General features: G+C 36.2%; 1 protein-coding gene across 4 annotated transcripts; it reads right to left on the reverse strand.

The window, feature by feature from the left end:
• Positions 1-2,985: 2,985 nt before the first annotated feature.
• Positions 2,986-21,449, reverse strand: LOC309803903 (dual specificity protein kinase CLK4-like; the record flags this gene model as incomplete). 4 transcript variants are annotated; one of them, XM_082620737.1, is made up of 14 exons in its annotated part: positions 2,986-3,386; positions 3,471-3,561; positions 4,284-4,363; positions 7,177-7,259; positions 10,035-10,164; positions 10,415-10,509; positions 10,716-10,882; positions 10,975-11,091; positions 14,043-14,109; positions 14,506-14,596; positions 15,647-15,778; positions 16,364-16,454; positions 20,455-20,521; positions 21,289-21,400. In XM_082620737.1, the coding sequence occupies 14 exons, from the start codon at positions 21,389-21,391 to the stop codon at positions 3,246-3,248; spliced, it is 1,455 nt and encodes a 484-aa protein (XP_082476863.1). In that variant the 3' UTR covers positions 2,986-3,245. The 4 variants fall into 4 exon arrangements, with proteins under 4 accessions (XP_082476863.1, XP_082476862.1, XP_082476860.1 ...); XM_082620736.1 differs by having other exon boundaries at positions 15,647-15,782; positions 16,368-16,454; positions 21,289-21,391; XM_082620734.1 differs by lacking the exon at positions 20,455-20,521 and having other exon boundaries at positions 15,647-15,782; positions 16,368-16,454; positions 21,289-21,449.
• Between the last annotated feature and the right edge of the window lie 397 nt (positions 21,450-21,846).

A 21,846-nucleotide genomic window follows, 5' to 3' on the forward strand; every position in this document is an offset into this window, starting at 1 on the left:
GCATGCGGTCTTCAGTACTTGCAGCACATGGGCTCAGTAGTTGTGGCTCTCGGGCTCTAGAGCTCAGGCTCAGCAGTTGTGGCACACCAAGTTAGGTGCTTCCGCCATGTGGGATCTTCGCGGACCGGGGCTCAAACCTGCGTCATCTGCATTGGCAGGTGGATTCTTAACCACTGCACCACCCTGGAAGTCCCTGGATGTTTAAATTTAAAATACCTTACTTGCACCAAATTTTGTGGGAATCAGAAATTTCAAACTGGAAATGAGTTAAAAAGCCAGGCCACTAACTGACAAAGTGTTTCTTCATTCCAGGATGTCAAGATAGTTTAAATATAGGTTATCTGCCTATCTACTTAAAACAGAGTATATTTTCAAATTATCATACCATTTTAACCATTTTGATGGTTGAAGCTATGTATCAACTACTAAAGAAAAACGTGAGAAAACTGGAATCCAAGTAATTAAACTATTAGCCATTACATTCATTTCATCCCATTTCACAGAACCATGAACAAGAATCAAACTGAAGTTTTTAACTCAGTAAGGTGTATTATCACAAGAAGGCACAATGCTAGAATCTAGGATACCTGAGTTTAAGTCACAATTCAGCCGCAATTATTAGGAGTCGTGGCTGAGTCATTTCTAATTTCTCTAGCATCAAGCCCTTCAAGATTATTCAGAGGAATAGTTTTCAGCTGTACGAACTACAAAACTCCACTGGGTATTTTTCTACTGTCAACTGCATAAGTCAATTTTATTCGTCTACTCCAAAAATTTTGATGAATGCATGGATGAGAACACCTGAGCAAATAAGCAGTAGCAGAAAACACTGGAAATAACCTATTTAGCTGCACTTTTAAAACTAGGTTTGACGTCAATGGAATTTCTAGAAATAGTAAACTAGGAGACATCAAATCATGAGGGAAAATACCCAGTTACAAACGATCCATATTTATACACTGGCCATTCTAAACCTTTCCTGTTAGTGCTGAAGCTCCCAACACTGTCAAATAAAAACCTGGTGCTTTCAGAAATTGAGTCCAGAAGTACAAGGAAAAAGGCAAGTAAGAGTAGGAACCTGAGAGTTCACAGAAGATGGGAAGGAAGGTTAGCAGGAGACACTCATATGATACCAGAGGTACCATCCTCACCACTAAACTTTTCTTCTATCCTACCTAATTCACTGAAGTTTCACTTTAAGTCCTAAACTTCCATGAATTAGGCCTGGGAACTAGCAAATACCCTTAGTGAAGAATGTAAATACTTTTCAGCAGGGAAAGGGGTTAGCAATCATTAACTTCTTAGTAAGAAAGAGTGTGGATAGTTTTCTTTCCTCCTACATCCTGAGATCAGCTACCCCAAAGGAATGAGTTTCTGATGGGGGAGAAAGTAAACATTAATTTGGGAACCTGGAGCACTTGTAGGGAAAGGTCAGGAGGCTTCGGTAGTACAGTGGCTCTAGCAGTATGGAAATGGAGAGGAAACTAAAGGATGGCTGACTTCTGAATCTCTATAACGAGATTGCTGTGTTAAGGAAAAACCTTTTCTTTACATCAAATGCTCCCTTAAAAAAACCTTATAACATATAACATAGTTGAACTATATGTGGACTGCATCAGAGGCCTAAGAATAATTTAGGCAGTGATTCTATGGCAAAACTTCTTTCAGCTCTCTTAAATTCCTAGTCAACGTCAGGAACATAGCTTTACTCTATGTGCAAATGCTACCAGCGGATCATGTAGAGAAACCCACTTGGTATCACCATTTGTCATACCAAAAAATTACATGCATCTTATGTTCAGAATACAGATGAAACTCAAATCTTTGGTAATGCACTTCAGAAATGGGAATACTTTTAACAAAAATTTTATCTGGATAAGCAATCATGAATTCTACAACAAAAAATATTTTTACCTGGCAGACTGATCAATAGTTTTGGGTTATTTTTTTACTAAATTAACATTTACCATGTAGTTTTGTTTGTTTGTTTGTTTTTTGTTTTTTTGTGGTACACAGGCCTCTCACTGTTGTGGCCTCTCCCGTTGCGGAGCACAGGTTTCAGACGCGCAGGCTCAGAGGTCATGGCTCACAGGCCTAGGCGCTCCGCGGCATGTGGGATCTTCCTGGACCGGCGCACGAACCCGTGTCCCCTGCATCGGCAGGCGGACTCTCAACCACTGTGCCACTAGGGAAGCCCCTACCACTTAGTTTTTCATGTGTAAACAGGTAAGCAGAAAAAAATACCTACAGACAAACAAAAAGTTCATTATGTTAACCAATCAGGGTCTGGAAACTTCTGCAGTTTTCTTCCCAAGTGTTCTCCGATCAAATCATCTTTTTTTTTGTTTTCCAGTAAACAGTAACATAAATACAAATTGTTTAATAATAACCATAAAGTCTCATAGGCTGAGGTTTAAGTATTTATACTTCATATGGTAAGGAGACAGATATTGGACAATTTCTAGACTCCTGAAGATTTGGCATTAAAAACAAAAACCTCAGTCATCAGAATTCCTATTTCTACGTTTGTGACTAACTACATAAATAACCACTGGAAAACAGGACTTTCCAAGCTAACTTTCCAGTTAGACTTTAATCTTAAACGATGTGTGTATGTGGTTTTATTAATCTATTACGATGCACAAGTTGGATGTCTTTCCATGAATGCTACTTACCACCACTGACATCAACCAATGAAACAGCACACAATACTTACAATTTAATGAAATTCCAACAGCAAACAGTTCCTATGGGTTTTGGTTTCTAATTCCTACCTACCTAAAGTTAATAATACTTATTACCTGTTCAACAATTACAGAAAAATCTTTTAAAGTTAAGGAAAGTTTGAGGTAAATAAAGAATATTCATTTAAGAATGAAATAGTCAAGATTTCCTTTTACTCAAAAAAAACAAAAAACCAAACACAAAAATCACTTCCAAGAGTCAACCTCCATGTACAAAAAGGCAAGATCAATCACTGGACACAAAGGATATTCCAAAGGTCTTTAAAAATGGTAATTAATCTCAAAAAAGGAAAATTAATTTTAGCTTTTATATTTCATTCATTATCAAGACCATATTTGCTTAACAAGATAATTATGCGATTGATACAAAACATACAGCATTTACACTTAACTGTACAAAATAATTTAAGGTTTATAAAAATATTAGAATGTTTAGAGTTGACTGACACAGTCTTAAATAATCTCTTCTAGAGAAGTATAGTAAGACCACTGATTTCCATTTTATTTCTTTTTTAATAAGTCAAAGAAAGGATGCTGCAATGCTTCATCCAAGGTAATTCTTTTCACTGGATCATATTCTAACATTCTTTGAATCAGGTCAAACAGTTTCTCATGTTCTTCATCATGACAGAGCATAAATTCCTGAGGGGAAAAATGACTTTGTTTAAGAAAGACAATAAAAAATAGTTAAAACAGGTTTTTTTTTTGTTTTTTGTTTTGTTTTACCTTTAATGGTTTGCAGTGTCCCGTAACATATCTACCAGCAGAACTACGTTCCTCCCAATCTAGCTGATTATGATGAAAATACATCTGTTTCCTATAGGAAAGAGAAGTCTGGATTAAATTTTAAGAAAAAAAGAAACCCCTAACCCACATTCTTACCCTGCCCCAAACAGGGGATTGGGGGAAAAGATGGAACCATAGACATCTCTCTATATATACATAAACATACAATTTCTAAAAATCTCAGCAATAATTATATCGGATACCTTATATGGTATTTTTCCTAATCTTGTACCCTCTGAAGTTTTAGTATCCCACCTAAGTTGTACCATATGTGAAACAATGCCAGCTTCAAAAACAGAGGTTCCTAGATCCATTCCTGTAAATTCTGATTTCACTAGATCTGGAATGGGGCTAGAAATCGTTAACAATTCCCTGGATGACTTCTGCGGTGAAGCTATGTTTTGAAACCACTTATAGTATTCTTGTCCAAAGACGTACATGTGGTTTGCAACAGTCTGGAATTCAAATTTAGATAGGACTCCAAAATCAAGCTCTTTTTACTACTCTATGTATTATTTTTAAATCAACCTAGGAAAACATTTATGCAAAGGTTAACCTGAGTATAAAAACACCACTTTATTTACTGGATCACAAAGTAAATATTGCATTACTTTTCAAAAACTTGACTTCATGAAAAAGAATTCAAAATCTACAGTCTTTGGAATAAGCAATAACAACAAAGATGGGTTTTCTATAGTTTGAATATAGGCCACTGCATGTACCCAATAAGGACTTTAATCTTAAAAAGCATACCTTGTTTTCTGAATCATGTGTGTTGGTATGGGTCCTAATATACGTTCCATCATTGCCAGGTGTTCTTTATTATCATTAGTCTAAAAAATATAGGAAAAAGAAACTTAGCACTTTCCATTTCCCTACACGCACATAAAAGGATAACACAAGAAAACAGTGTGTCCGGGACTTCCCTGGTGGTCCAGTGGTAGAGAATACACCTTCCAATGCGGGGGACGTGGGTTCGCTCCCTGGTCGGGGAACTAAGATCCCACACGCTGCGGGGCAACTAAGCCTGCCCACCACAACAAGAGAGCCCGCGAGCCACAAACTGCAGAGCCCACACACTCTGGAACCCGCACACTACAAGTGGAGAGAGAAAACCCACGTACCGCAGCAAGAGAGAAGCCCACGTGCTGGAATGAAGACCCAATGCAACCCCCCAAAAAAAGTAAATAAATAAATGTTAAGAAAAAAAAAAGAAAAATAGTGTTTCCATAAAAGGACTAGATTAGACAGCTATACAATTTATATTACACTCTACTTCAAAGATGGAATAAAACTGAATGAGCTACACTGATTGTCTGATTTCTGAAATGAATTGGTAAGGTTTGTATAGCTGATTGAGAAACAACTTTTTAAGTATATTTTACTGAAGTACTGTTGATTTACAATGTTCGAATAATTTGTTTAATGTAAAACAGAACAGTTTTCCTTATTTGTATTACTTGCACTGTTTAACTGAGGGATGACTGGGAAGATTACCAATAACCTGGCTACTCATTTTATCGGTTGCTTAACTAACCTCCATTACCCAATGGATAGCAACTTTGTAACACTAATCCTAGACAATAAAAATACAGTCCCAATAATTCTTACAACAACCTTGAGCTAGGAATGTGGGAACATAACTTTCAAAGAGGTTAAGATACTAGCTCAAGCTCATATAGCTCATCAATGAGGAAACCTGAGCTGTGAACCCAAGTCAAAACTCATATTCTTAAATTACACAGTAACAGAGCTTTGGCTAAAGTCGAATAAATTGTTAAACTAAATGGTACACTCCTAAGCAGAGGCTGGAAAGCTTCTTCTATAAAGGACCAGATAGTAAATATTTTAGGCTTGGATGGTCACAGATGGTCTCCACCACATATTCTTTTTCATTTTTTAAAGCAGGCATCAGATAGGATATAGTTTGCCAATCCTTGCTCTGAAGAGCAGAGTCTATGTGCAATGCTTTTTAAATCCATTAACTACTGTGCCTAGCACACTGCTTTCAAAATGTTCTTAAGTCATGACAGGAATAAATAATACAAGCTCCATTATCTTCAAAAAGTTCCTTAGTTGAAGACTATTTTGGAGGGTGGAATTAAAATATAAACCACATCTCAAACCAAAGTTAATAATCGACGCTTAAGGTCTCAGAATGATTTACAATCATAAAACCATCTGAAGGATTTTATATGTGTCAGAATGAAGAAAGCATGCACTGTGCTCAACTTTTTCCTTGACCCTATAGCTTACTACCACAAAACCAGACACCACCCCCTAGAAATGTCCGACAGCTATGTTCTAGATATCAAACTTGTCTACAAACTCAGAGTACTTTTAACAGATCTCTACGGAGTAGACAGAAGTTTGGTGAGGTGCCCCAGAGCGGCGAACACATATATTCTGCAACAGCCACCTAAGTGACTTATAATTCATCACAGCTTCCTCCCTCCTCATCCTGCATTGCCATAACCTCAAAGCAACCTTGACAGTATTAGCCAGGAACTTCCTAACCACCCTCACCCCATCCAACAACACACCTTGATCAAATCACAACCCTCTTAAAGTTCTCCAATGCTTACACCACTTGAAGCTTTCAAGACTTTTAGTTTTCCGACATAAGCAAAATTATGAGGAAAACAAGTAGAGACCTAAATAACATTTTCTCCTTTTTGTTCTGCCAAGTAAGCCAATAACTATTATCATTGCATAGAAAGAACATTTTAATACCAAAAAATACAGGAGAGATAATTTCTAAATGAAAGCCAGAACGGCAACCCTACAAAATCATTTTCATTTTAGACCGGTCTACATTTGGAAACCACTGACTCCTAGGATAAAACAAATACCTTTCTATGGCAAACAAGTCCACTATGAATCAGTACTTGCCTACTGACACCATTTTCCTATTTATCCAAGACACTCCGGCAGCACTATTCATCCTTCCTCAACTAGAGTAGCTTCCTTTATGCCTCTTGCATTTATGAATACCATTTCTTCCTGATATGGCCATCACACACTCTAGTTTTCTGACAAACTCTTACTCTTCCTTATAGCTTGGATTAAACTCCCTATTCCTCAGTGATGCCTTCTCGAAGGAAACTTAACCGTTCACCTTTTCTGGGTTCCCTTCTACATTGTTCCATTATAGCAAGTATCATATTGTACTGTACGTTTTCCCAGGTCTATCCTGTGTATGTCTTCCTTGAGGAGAGAGATGCTGTCTTTTCATTTTTATACACACAGTGCTTAGAAATGTGCCTAGGGTGTCATACATGCTTAATACAACTTACTGTTTCTGAATTCTTTTAATAAAAGTGCAACATAACCAGAGCTGAATTAAAACTGACCATAGTAACACTAATGTAAATTTATGAAGGAGCATCACAGTAAAATGGATCATAGGAAGTCAATATGAACCATGTGTTTAAAAGCTCCACATGCAGAATGAATTATGACCATTCACTGAGAGTAGTTCATTCAACTGTGGTTTTAGAGAAGGATGACTATTTTGCACATGGAAGTTTACATCTTAAGAATAATGACACTATGGCAACTTTCCAATATGGAAACCAAAACTTTAACATGCCTTTAACATTAAAGCTCATTATGAATCAGTAAGTAACATTTACTAAATACATACCTGAAAGACTGTGAAACCAAGGTAATATTCAATAAGAATGCAACCTATGCTCCAAACATCACATGGCTGAGACCAACCTAAAGCTATTTAAAAACAAAACCAAACATTTTATTAGGCAACAATTTTTAATTGCCAATACACAATATCTTTTCCTATGTGGGTGCTCTCTTTATATAGCCCATTTAGGAGAATATGATAGTAAATTCAGGGTTTACATTTTTAGTTTTATACCAAACATGACTCAGTATGCTTTCAGAGTCCTCCATATCCTTGTATCAACTTACAGTATTTTAACCTGGGGGAGGAGGCATTTTATGGAAAGTAAGAGGGGTGAGCAAATAGTCCATAGTCTCTGAATTGCTTGTGCAAAGAGGAGCACTGTTATACCCACTTAACGGTTGTTCTATGAAATTTTACATTTTATTAGTGCAAACATAGGTCAATAATTATCCTCAGAGTGTAATTACTAACCCCTTATCAATTACCATCAGCTTGATATCTGAGTTTATTTCTTCCATTAAAAGAAATAGTAGTGTCACCTAAATTATGTAAGAATTATAATGGATATTATAAGCAGTGTCACCCATAAGCAGAATTATACAGATATTTAAAGTTCACATAGAGAGGTATCTATATATGTACTTTCAGGTTGTCTAGACATGATCATATATTTTCTCCTTCAGAATTCTCAATAGTAACATTATTCAGAAAAGAAAAAAACACCTAGCCTTAAGTCTCTATCTATTTAGAAAGGAAAAGAGTAAACCTAAACCATACAGATGTTTTAACCTTTTAAAGATTAAGTTTTTAATAAAAAAATAATGTACAAATAAAACCTACTTTAAAAGACACTTCAATTACTTTCAGTAACATTACTGAATTTAAAGACAAAGGAAGAAACAATATATTCAAGGAACTTGACTATGATTTAGCCATTTTTGTTAACCCTCATGGTACTTATCACTTGAACAAAAGGATAATGGAGCATGGTTTCTACTTACAGTAACACATACAAAATCTGCAAATGATAGAGCTTGGATCTAAGATGAAAGTTTTCTTTTCCAGCCACTCCTGTCTCCCAGTCCAGCTTTCTCCCAAGTGACTGTAAACTACCTCATTCTCTTATGGCTCAGCTCTCATACTCTTTGGAATTTCACATCATTCACTTTGACCAACTTCTGTTTACTACCAACACCCAAGACATGAGACCAACTGCCCTCCTCAGTGGTGGCACCTGACAACATCTTCCTCTTCAACCTAATTCTGCCTTAATCCTCAGAAGTAACACTTCACAAACACACAAAGAACCCTTCTAATCTTCCCATCTGTTCATTTCTTTTCCTAAACACCAATAACCCCAATTTCAGATTTATATCAACTATCCCCAGCCTGGCCACACATGGGACTGTATTATTACTAAGAATCACTGTATCTTACGCAATCTAGGAGGAGGCCATTAACTAACTGTAAGATACACCACTGTTTTATGAACCAATAACCAAGAAAAAATGCTGTTTTGTCTTATGTTTCCTCACATGTTAAAATGTGGAGAAAAATCTTCTTCTTAAAATTGATAAAACACAGCAAGTTATCTCTTTTTAAGCTCTGAAAATACCTATCTGTCCACAATCTCCTCCCACACTCTTTTCTTTTACCTTCATTGCAGGCTTCAGTCCTCAACCATGAATACACTTTCTAAACTACTGCAACATAGCAGCTTCTTTCAGACCATACTAAGCAGAAATCCTAGTAACATCAATCTCAAAGATGAGCTCCAAACCTGTGCTATCCTATGTGGTAGCCACTAGCCACATGTGGTTATTTAAATCTAAAAGTTTAATTAATTTAAAATTCAGTTCCTCAGTCACACTGGCTATACTGAAAGTACACAGTAGTCTACGTGTGGCTACTAATGGCTACCATGTTGGATAGTGCAGATATACAACATTTCTATCATCATGGAAAGTTCTACTAGCCAGCACTACAAACTATTCTTAATTTCCTGTCCCTTTTACTAATTCTTTACTCTAGGTAAACATCATTAGTTTGCTTTCACACTCATATTCTCAACTACCCAGTCCTCTTCGACAAAAGGTAAAAAGTGGAAAAGACTGATTCCACAAAGATGTTTTACTAGCCAACCTCGGTTGAAACTTACTTTTGGCAAAGTAATATGCTTATACCATTTAACTATCTCCCAATATCACCTGATCTGAATTTTTCCCACTGTCTCCAAGCCCCCAAATCCATCCCTGACTTCCTTGCTCTATCAACATGACTCGGTCTCGAACTTTTAAATTTTGAGGCCTAAGATGTGCTCTCCCTCACTGAGTTCCCTTTTATTAATATTGAAAAACGCTGCACCTTAACTAATTTTCCTTTCCATGCTTTCCCATGTCAAAGATGATCAAAGAAGCTCTCCTCTTAGACTAGCCCCTCTTTCTTCTCCTCTTAACCTCCATCCACCCTACATCTAGACGTCTGCCAGCCAAATCTTTAGCATTTTCACCAGCACCATGCTTTGTGATGAGACGAAAAGAGGTGCCCACATCGCTTCAAAATCACACTGCTGTCATGGACTTAGCCAATACAGCTTGTTCTCTTATGATCTTGTAAGACTGACTTGTTCAAAAAGAACCACCACCTGGAATATCTTTACAGATGATATCACATTTTTCCCACTCAGGAAAATTATTTATAGCAATGTCCAGACAGCTTTTATGAAAACAGAAAACATTTTCTGTACACTGCTAAGAAAATTACAGCTATCCCCCAACTACCTGCCCCCCAATAAAAGCTATAGAGAACAAAAAATCTCTTTTTCAATTAAAATATCAGGAAGTCTGGTATCTACTAACCCAAAATGACCTCTGGAGCTCTGTAATGCCGTGTAGATACCACAGTGCTATGATGTTCATCATCGTATGTTGCACTTCCTAAGTCAACAATTTTGATATCTGTGTTTTTCAGTGTGCGTTCATCACGTTTCTAGAGATACAGTTAAGTAAACACAAAGATCAATAAAGATATGAAATATTTTATAGCACTATCCAAAAGGCTTGCACATGAATTCTCTTTTTGATTTTCAAAATAACCCCATGAGAAAGGCAAAGGATTACCCTTTTTGGGTTAAACGTCAGGATATAATAAGCCTCAAAGGTAAAATTCCTCATCCAAGGATCACCAAGCTAAATTCATTTTAAAGACAACTACCAAAATTAAAACAAGTGTAACTTACCATTTTTGAATTATACTTGACTACATAGTCAGACTCCACAAATAAAATATTTTCAGGCTTCAGATCTGTATGGGTTAATTTATTATGATGCAAAACTACAAAAGAACAAAAAGACATTATTAGTTTCACTTACAAATGTAATCTGTACCGGGGGAAAGGAGAATTAGTAGTAGAGGTAGGGATCAAAAGTGGTTTCATCTTTACTTGCAACGTGCATTTTTAGTGACAATGGTTTGATATGTTGCTTGTCCAATAAAACCTTTAATTGACTGGTATTTAAAAATTTAACAAGTATACTTACAATTTATTGACTGACAGATCTGATATGCCATTTGCCTGATATGGTCAATTTGAAATGGCAGAAAGCTATTTTCTTTAATGAAATCATAGGTACTAAGTCCCAGGAGTTCGAACACAATACAAGTATGACCATGATGATCAAACCATTCTAGCATCTGGACACATCGGCTGAAACAGATCAGAATACAAATAATTCAGTTCACAGAATTCTGATTATTTCATGTAACATAATGGATCACAGTTCCAAGTTTCTTACTTACAAGACATTATTGGGATCAGTACTATTTAAATGCTCCAATACTTTGATTTCTGAATGAGCTGCTTCACGATATGGTCCCACATTTTTTGTGATTTTCACTGCTACATGTATGCCACCCCTTAAAAACAAAATGAAAATGGTAAATGTACAGAAGGGCGTTGAAGACATGTATCCTCTAAAGCAGCTGTCCCCAACCTTTTTGGCACCAGGGACCGGTTTCATGGAAGACAACTTTTCCATGGTTGAGGGGAGGGTGTGATGGTTCAGGTGGTAATGCAAGCTATGGTGAGCAGCAGATGAAGTTTCACTCGCTCGCCCACTGCTCACCTCCTGCTGTTAGGCCCAGTTCCTACCAGTCCACGGCCCAGGGGTTGGGGACCCCTGCTCTAAAGCATCATCTTGTTAAGTACCAATCACTCTATGCTATTTTCCTAAAATAATCTTTCAGGGTATATTATAGCAGATCTATAAACATTTTTTCAAAACATTTTGACAAAATATACATTATACAGAGTGATGATTTCTCTTAATACTTAAGAACGTTAATGTTTGTTTCCAAAAGTTTAAATTGACCTAGATTTTATAAGTAGTTTTTTTTTAAAAAAGGATAAAAATATAAACCTTGAAGATACTACTGCTGAAAACATTCACTCATTCGCCAGGCTAGACCGAATGTGCCAGATGTTGCATTGGAATCACTGTTAAAAAGAGCTTGTCCCATGTACCTCACAGTCTAATGGAAAAGACAGACACTTGAACAACTTATCATTAGGTTAGAAGTGCCTGGTATAAGGTATAGAGAGAAGAAAGAACCTAACCATCAGAGTTAGGGGAGCTCAGACTTCTTCAGAGAAGAAAGACAACTATCAGTTTGTTAGATAATTCTGGCAAAGGAGACACCAGCAATAAGTCATCAAGCCAAAAAAATGTTTAGTGCATTCACGGATGCGAAGAGGTATAAATAGCAACAATGTAGGGCAGCGTGTTTTAGACCGGGGCATCTGTAGTACTTCCTAAAAAGTACAGAGGGAATTCCCTGGTGGTCCAGTGGCTTAAGACATGAGCTTTCACTGCCGTGGGCCCAGGTTCAATCCCTGGTCGAGGAGCTGAGATCCCGCAAGCCATGTGGTGCGGCCAAAAAAAAAAAAAAAAGCCGTAAATGATTTTGAGGAAAAGGATTTCCAAATCTTCAGCTTCCTTCTGTCCTCTTTTCTAAACCTGATCTTCTTGAATACAAGCCAGCAGTCAACCCTGCATTTTTCACTATGGCCTTCCCACATTACAAAAGAGAACCCCATGCACGTGAAATTAATATGGCAAGGTTTGTGCCCCAGGCTGTTTATAAAAAAGAAAAAAAAATTCTTTGAGGCAAAAATTTTTCTAGTGGCTGGATAGCAAACCTATTCCGAACTCATTTCTTTTGACAAGGTCCCAATGAAGTTGTGGGCTGATATATAATCATCAAACTAAATTTTTAATGATTTATCTCCCTATGATGTATAGCATATATCTCAAGACTTAAAAGAATTACTATAAAACTGCTGTGACAAAACTTCTTCTAGTCTCATCTATTTCATCATATGGACAAGTTTTCTAACTGCTAATAAGCTATAAAAATGAACAGTGCTAATAGCTATAAAAATGAAAAATGGATAATGGTGTTAGCTAATGCTACTATAGTAATCATATTGCAGTATATAAATGTTCAAACCAACGTTATACACCTTAAACTTATAAGCTTTCATATTACTTCTCAATTAAAAAAAAAGAAAAATGGAAACTTAATGTTAAAACAGTAAGATTTATCTATGGACACATGAACTCATTTTTTTAAAGGCCCCAACCATCTCGATAAAAGATATATTTACAATTACATTGTATGTTTTAGGTCTAATAAGTATCAAAATTTGTAACAGATTTGTACTTGATCAATTGAATACTCTTCATTGGAATATCTCAAATACTCAAGTCTTGGAACCTCAAGAAATTTTAAAAAGACCTCAATGGGACAACTAGTGAAATGTGAATCAGGTTGTAGATAAGCTGGCAAAACTTGAAAATACATATAACATGTAAATATAGAGAATGATTAAACACTGTAAAATGTTAACATTTGTGGAATCTGGGTGAAGAATAGATGGGAATTCTTAGCAACTTTCCTAAGTCAAAGTATTTCAAAATATCTTAAAATTTTACTTTATGTTCACATTTTTGTCATAGAGAGGAAAGGGTGATAATAAAAGACACTTAGGATAATATTCTTTATGAAAAGTGAAGTAAAAGTTAAGTTCAAGATAAAGCATTTCTAAGTATTCAAGAAAAGTTTGTTCATGGATGACAGGAGGTATCAAGCTGTTGTATTTAGATTCCCCCAAACATATTTAGAAAGAGAGATATGTTTTTTTAAAAAAAATCACCATTTACAATAAGCTGGAAATTACATCCTCAACTATTTTATGATGAAAAGTATAGATGTCAATTTAGAAATGTGCAGTTTCCACTAAACTGTTGTAAGACGTTCACTTACAAAAAAATTTGCAACCGCAGAAGAGAGATCCTAGAGGAAAACATGAAAATGAAGCAGAGAGGGTCAAATAACAAAAAGTTTAGTATAACTCATTAAAGAATCTGGACTTTATTCTGTAGGCTTCAAGTAATATAATTTTTTTATAGTTTGAGAAGCTAACCCTAACGTGCAAATATTATCCTTTGGAAATAAAAGTTTTTGAACCAAGAAGATTAGACATGCTAATTTATTGTCTCTGCAATTCAAAAGTAGGGTAAAGCACTCCAAATCTCTTATAGAAAGCTAAGGACCTAAGTTCTGGGAAAGTCTTCACTTGAACACTGACATTAATTTCCATGAACTCCATCTGATAAACATTTTCAGCATTCTTGGTCAAAATCCATACTTATGGTAAATAAATCGTACACAGTTCAAGAACTTCTGAATACTTATACCTCCCAGGAAAACACATAGCTACCACTTAAATTCCATTTCATCTAAATTATGGATCCTTCTCCACCAAAAATATCAGAATGTTCAAAAAAGAAAAACAACAAACTTACATGCCATGATCAATGCACTCTACAACTCTGCCAAAGGTCCCTTCTCCCAAAGTGTTCACGATTTCATCTAAAGTGAGGGGGGAGAAAGAAGTGTAAGTACCTGAGTACAAATTATCAGTTATTCAAATAATGAATGCTTAAGTGTGGAATTTTTTCAAATGCTCTCTATTAAAGCATAATTAACGTTCCAGCCCTCAAATTATTTGATTTTCAGATGCTACAAAAATAATGTAGATAGCTATCTTTCTTGCTCTAATCTCAAATTCCACTGATTATTTTGGAACTTTAGAGTAGAAATATTTAAACTCTATAGAAAAGAAGAAATACAAAAGAACAACAAACAAACCCACAAAAAACAAAACAAAAAAGCAATGAAGAGTTCTTTAGCCCCCGGCTGACAAACTATTCTTAAAAAGATTATTCTGTCTGCAAAGTTTAAAAAGTGTTGAAAAATATTCTATACATCTTGCTTTTAGAACGTCTCCACTTTGACAGATAAGGTGACCCTCTTCATCATCTTCTATACTCCTGGATCTTTTCCTTTGGTGGCTCTTCTGGAACGGCAAGTGGGCAGCACCAAGATCGTCCAGCCAATCACTATAGCAGAGTGAATTCAGGGCAGAATACGCAATTCATTCAGCGGGGAGATATTCAGGCATTCAGATAAGAACCAGGCCACGAAGAGTTGGCAGGAGCAAGTTCAAATTCAGTCCCCAGAGATTCACAGGACACAGTTTATGTTACAGAAGAAAAACATGGCAAGATTTTCAGATAAGTTACTTAAAGTGGCAATAGAAAAAACAACACAATTGTCTCTAAAATATTGACTTAACTGAAGTCTGAAATTTAAAGAATGCAATGTCATGATCTATTAATCTCGTTATAAAATAGCCTATGCTGTGAGTTGAGATGTCTAGTTTGTCAGGAAAATGTTTTAAAACGTCAAGATTAGCTCAAATTGATACTTACCAATATTTTTAAACATACTTATTAAAATAAAAGGGGAAAATAAAGGCTAATGTCAATGTTTGATCTAATCAATGATAGTTCTACTGAAGAAAACTTGGGGAGGAAAATAATAATTCATAGTTTACTGCAAACAAGTGAAGATTCATGAGTGTAAAAAAAAAGGCAGGCTTTCTGGACAATAATTTCCCCTTCAGCACCCACTTTCAGAACTCCAATGGAAGTAATTGCAGATTGTGCTATACACAGGGTAAGTATCCACCAGTGCAACTTTCTACATTTGTCTCCAAGTACTGGGAAAGGGGTTTCTTTTAAAGTAAAAAATGTTTAAGATGAAAGAAAAGATGGGTGCTTCATCTTTTCGTATGATTATGTTATAAAAGATAAAAATATTTTTAACATTAAAATCAAGAACCTCATGATCTGGTCTGCAGAAAATGAGTAAATGTGGGCAAATGAGGACTAACTAATAAATGCAGATTAGTTGTAAGAATTTGGAAGTTTCCTTTAAGGATTCAAGTAATATAAACACAATTATATTCATATAGTATTATAAACTTTTTCAAACTTATTGGCTCAGGAAGAGCTTTTACACACAAATAAGTATCCACCCAAAATAAAAACAAAATCAATCATACCGAACGTGACTGATTACTTGAACATTGTCTATTACGCTTCCTTTTAGGACTGCTTCTCCAGCTTCGGACTGAAGATTTACTGCAGTGGATTCGATAACTGCTTTCAACGTCTCTGTGATAACGTCTAGGAAGACATCTTTTGCAGTAATCATTTCTGTATTCATCAATGTTAGGAACATATATTTTGCAGTAGTCATTTCTGTATTCATCAATGTTAGGAACATATCTTTTGCAGTAGTCATTTCTGTATTCATCAATGTTAGGAACGTATATTTTGCAGTAGTCATTTCTGTATTCATCAATGTTAGGAACATATCTTTTGCAGTAGTCATTTCTGTATTCATCAATGTTAGGAACGTATATTTTGCAGTAGTCATTTCTGTATTCATCAATGTTAGGAACGTATCTTTTGCAGTAGTCATTTCTGTATTCATCAATGTTAGGAACGTATCTTTTGCAGTAGTCATTTCTGTATTCATCAATGTTAGGAACGTATCTTTTGCAGTAGTCATTTCTGTATTCATCAATGTTAGGAACATATGTTTTGCAGTAGTCATTTCTGTATTCATCAATGTTAGGAACGTATCTTTTGCAGTAGTCATTTCTGTATTCATCAATGTTAGGAACATATCTTTTGCAGTAGTCATTTCTGTATTCAGCAATGTTAAGAACATATCTTTTGCAGTAGTCATTTCTGTATTCAGCAATGTTAAGAACATATCTTTTGCAGTAGTCATTTCTGTATTCAGCCATGTATCTCCGGTCCTGATAATATCTCTCATTCAAGAACCTTGCTTCTAAATAATGACTGCAAACACATTAAAGGATTTAAAATTACTCTCTTCATTCTAGAACGCTTTAACGTTTAACCACATTTTAACGTGGTTAAAATAAAACATTCTCTCAAGAATTCCTGGTTTCAACAGCTAACTCAATAAAAGAAAAAAATACAAATTGATGAATTAGAACTTATACTTAACTCACAAAACTTAAATAATTTTACTTTAACCAACAAGCAAATGGGTACATATATCTCTATTAATATATACTGCTATGAAGGAACAAACCTTGGGTCAAATCATTCAACATATTCAGTGTTTACTTGATTAAGTGTCCCTTTACCTTCTGGTGAAAGTTAAGACCAAAAATTCACAAAACTGCTCTTCTGAAATTCATCAATCTTATGATATATGCATCTGTAACTAAGCTCTCTTCCTTTTTGCAGAGCCACACACAACATGAGGCAGGCAAAACAGGATTCCTTTCCTTCTTAATGTAAGTTAGGTATCTCTGGCACACAGAGTTCTTTCACGAAGGGTGTATTAGAGCTAAAAGGAATCTTAAATATATTTCAGGCCTTTCATTTTACAGATGACTACACTGAGATCCCTAGAAGGAAAACGATTTGCCATGGTTGTAGAGCACATTCTAAATCCTATTGTATGTGCCAGTATTATTATACACACCACCTATTCCATCTCCTCTCCTCTATTTCAAGCTTCCTGTATCTTTCTGAGAAATAGTCAACACAGTTTTTGAACGCTGCTTCATGTGCCAAAAATATCCAAAATATATGCCCCTCAAATGAGAAAAGGTTCTTATAATTGCTTGCTTAGGATTTCCCAACCCCCTACTTGCCTTTGCATTTTGAATTTCCTGTCACTCCTGCTTGTGAAATAAACAAGAATTCAGGGAAAACAGCATCATCTGGTGCCATAGTGCTTACCTTCTTTTTTTATTTTTTTATTTTTTTTGCGGTACGCAGGCCTCTCACTGTTGTGGCCTCTCCCGTTGTGGAGCACAGGCTCCAGATGCGCAGGCCCAGCATCCATGGCTCATGGGCCTAGCCGCTCCGTGGCATGTGGGATCCTCCCGGACCGGGACACGAACCTGTGTCCCCTGCATCAGCAGGCGGACTGTCAACCACTGCACCACCAGGTAAGCCCCATAGTGCTTGACTGCTGAATCTACAGATCCCTTTGAAAATCTAATTGAGAGGTATGGGCCCTCTCCCCTAAGAAACGCACAAATGCGTAAACAAATCTTGGCAAGGAATTTCAGAGATCATGGACCTCAGGAAGTCAGTGGATTCCAGTTAAGCAGCCTTGATTTGATGGAAAGAAAAAGACAGAGCCAACTGACCCAGTTTCCCGTCCCCCTCTCTACCTGGGATGAGTATCCTTTTCAACAGTGTGAAGCTTCAAGAGGGATGCACGTGGAGCACTGAGGGAGAGAGGGGACACCTGCCCAGTCAGACACACCAGCTAAAATAATCCTGACAAGCAATGGAGTGACAGATGTTAACTAGACTGCCCTCACTAACCTCGTTCTTTTTCCCAGAATATGTTGTCATTCTTTTTGCTCAGGAGGCTGGTTTATGCAAAAATAAAGGAGAAGCATCTCTAAAACTGCTACTCAACAGGGCTGGCATCAAATCCAGGCTGGGGAGATGCAGAAGCCCCCTTTCCCCAGTGTCAGCCTTAAGTTCTAGCCATTGGAGAAACAACTCAGGATATTAGGGTCTAAATCTGGGTCTAAGTCAGGGATCTGATCAGTTGCTTGGAACCGTTAAGGGAGAGATCTACAATACGTCAAACTAGAAATTACCATACTCTAAAGGGCATCTGTTTAATTCTGTAAGGCATCCTTCCCATAAAAGTCTAAAATGTATCGGAAAACTCTAACACTAATAATCCTTAGCTGGACTAGTGCATGAAATTAGAGCTGCTGATAATCCATAAATAATCTATAGAATAACAAACATGGAGTGAAGTAATACTATGAGGATAAACTAAAAAGATGAGGACCTCTTCAGCCTACAACAACCGAGCCTTAGAGATTAGATAAACAAAGTCTACAGAATTATAAAGGCTATATGGACAGAGTGAACAGGATGAACAGACTGACTGAATTTCTAAAAAGAGTCACTGAATGTCCAGTGAATATTTCACTGTAGTTCTTTAAAACAGCCAAGACTAATGAGGCTATGGGCATTCATTTTTATTTCCACACAGGTCCTGTGGAAGATAAAAAATATATGAGGCAAAATCCCTGCCAACAAATAACTGTTCAATTTGAGATTACTCACACAAAAATAAAACAAAACTCAACAATGCAGGAAATGCCGAAAGCCTGGATATGAGTGCTTAGGAGAAAAAACTCATAATGCTTAAAATGGTCAGGGAAGATTTCGTGAAAAAGAAGGGAAGAGTTGCATCTTACAGGGACATCAGGATTTGGATAAAGTAGGAAGTAGAAGAAGTGCCAGGAAAGAAAAATGGCATATTACCATCTTACATTTATAGAGTACTTTTAGCCAGAATGGTTTAGAGATGAGTTTGTCTACATGCTACTTAGGAAATAGTAAGTAGACAATTTCAGCAAGAGCAATTTTCACATAGGGGAACATAGGCAAATAAATAAGCTGGGAACAGATCATCCAAAATCTTGCATGCCAGGCTAAAGGGCTTAAAACAGTGTTTCTCAAAGGGTGGTCTGTTTATTAACAATATCGAAATACTGAATTTTTAAAAATGAAGATCCCTGGACCCCAGGTCAGACTCACTGAATAATCTGGTACTATGCATTTTAAACATACCTCCAAAGTGATTCTATTCACACTAAAGTTTGAGAATCACTGGTTTAAGGCTTGATACTCTATGTTACAACAAGACATTTAAGGATATAAAATGTGTTCACAGTGTTCACAGCCACATCAGTCTTCCTGTGTAGAATTAATTGATTAAGCTTGTAGGAAGGGAGCAATTCACAGGCTACTTACAAATCAGAAAGAAAAGACACTCTGAAATATATAGGAAAAAAGGTAAGATAATTGATCTACAATAAAAGCGCTGATAAATCATAAGAAAAATATGCTTTAATAGAAAAAATAGGCTAAGAATACAAAAATAATGTTCACAATCAACTAGACTTCAATTAAAAAAATACTCAAGTGTTCAATAAGCACATGACAGAGGACAAATTCAGCAGAAATTTAAACATTCAAATGAAAAGAAAACACTATTCTTGGCATTTCAAAATAGACAAGACTGGTGACAGCATGTCGTAGGGAGTGTAACTTGGTACAAACTTTCTAGAAAAATATGTGGAAAAATATGTGAATATGTAGCAAGAGCCTTATAAGAGTTCACACCCTTTCACTTGAAACTGTCCCTTCTTAGAACCTATTTTCAGGAAATATTCAGAGGCAAAGATTTGTATACAAAGATAGTTTTCAGAAGAAATAACTTTACATCCAAATGGGGGACTAGCATCCTACCAAGAGTACCTTCTTTATATGCTTCTGTATTTTTCAGTTTTTTTCCTATAATTTTACAAAAAAACACTCTTATAAAGTTTTGAATCTTGAAAATGACTATTAGATTACTCCAGATTACGGAGAGCAATTACCACCAGACATCTCTGGTGCCAATATCAAAGAAGAAACTATTGGCCTAGTGGTTATTGCACTGACTCAGTATCATCTTTCTGTGGTTAATTATGAATATGAATAACTGTTCATCATTCATATCACTTCCTTTCGACACATACAATGCATAATAAATCCATGAATGGTTAGTACTATATGTTAAGCCTTACAGAGTATTTTGTAGTTATCTTAATATAGGGTACAGATATTCTTTATAATACATTAATTAGCTCAGGTCATTGAAATCCTGGCATAGATTCTCCCTCTTCCCTCCATATGATAGTGTGTGAAGAATGATTAGTCTGCACTGATTAACAACAAGCTCACTGTTCTACAGAACAAGTCTGTTTTGGCATGGAGAAGGAAAAAAATTGCATACTGTTTTTTAAAGTAACCCCAGTTGGCTAATTTAGAAAGCAATCTGGCAAACAGTCCCAGTGGAACATCTGCACAAAACAAGGAGAAAACATAGAACCAACAAAAACAAATGAGAAAGGGAAATTAATGGAGGACAGAATGAAAGAAACTCTATTCACCTAGGCTTTGTTTAATCATTTAGGAACTTGAAAAATTCCTTCAATTCTATATAAACGTAGTACCTCCAAATTTTACACGGGTAAGAATACAACAGAACAGGACACATGCCATTGGAAATTTTTATTGAGGCCCTTCTTACAACAGCCAAGCTTCTAAAAATCCCAAACATATCCACTGGCCTTATCTACAAATATAACCTGTAGAATACAGTATAGGCAACTAATCCCCAACACACTTTAACATTCTCACACACCACATGCTATTTTTCTCATCTGGATGAACTCTTCCCCACCCTTCATTAGCTCTCATTTGTGGAACCCTAAATAAGTGCCCCAATGTACAGCTCTCCCTACTACATACAAGTTAAAGGCACTCACTGGTCCTTTAATCACTTACTTAACTGTCGTGTGTCTCATTTCCCACAACTATATTACTGGCAGCTGGGACTCCATCAACTGTCTCCTACAGCTCCCAAATGGACACAGATATGTGAGAGCAGGAACTCTGTTCTATTCACAGCAGTGGCTAGCATATAATAGGCACTCAGTAAATATTTTCTGAATGAGTATTTGTTGACTGATTTATAAAACAATCTGACAGATGAAAGTTATATAAGCTAATGACAAGTCATTACAACTATTAGTGTTAAAATGGTACTAGTTCAAGCGTAATTTACCAATAAGATTCTTTAAGCTGGTGATGTGGTTTACAATATCTGTTCTCTTGTGTACTACTGTGGGATCTCCTCTTCTGTTTGTGCCTTCCACTGTAGCTTTCATGTCCCAGGCTTTCTCTGTTATCCCAGTCAGGGCAGTGAGTTCTGTTGGAATGACTCATCTGTTAATGGAAATGAAAAGTGAGTTGTGGAATTTACAGATGGTTATATTTAGTAAATAAAATATTTCACATTACTATTAATTAAATAGAAAAACCCAGCACATGGGGTCCTACAGGTTCTAAAATCTTCGTAGGTAATGGTTCCCAAGGCATGGAGGCACTGTCCCACTGGTATGTCAGATGACTCTAAGTGGCATACACACCTAGCACTAAATGATAACACTGTGAGACCTGAATGCATTTTCTTTCCGTTCTTCTGGATAAATTCTCAGCTTGGTGCATATCTTCAACTAACACTTGCTAACTGCCATTTTTAAAAAAGGAGTCAGGATTCAGGCTTACAGCCTTCAGTAGACAACAATATCTAGCTAGAAATTAATAACTTTTTTGGTTTTAT

The sequence above is a fragment of the Mesoplodon mirus genome (genome assembly GCF_964341445.2).
Source record: "Mesoplodon mirus genome assembly, chromosome: 5".
NCBI classification, from domain to species: Eukaryota; Metazoa; Chordata; class Mammalia; order Artiodactyla; family Ziphiidae; genus Mesoplodon; species Mesoplodon mirus.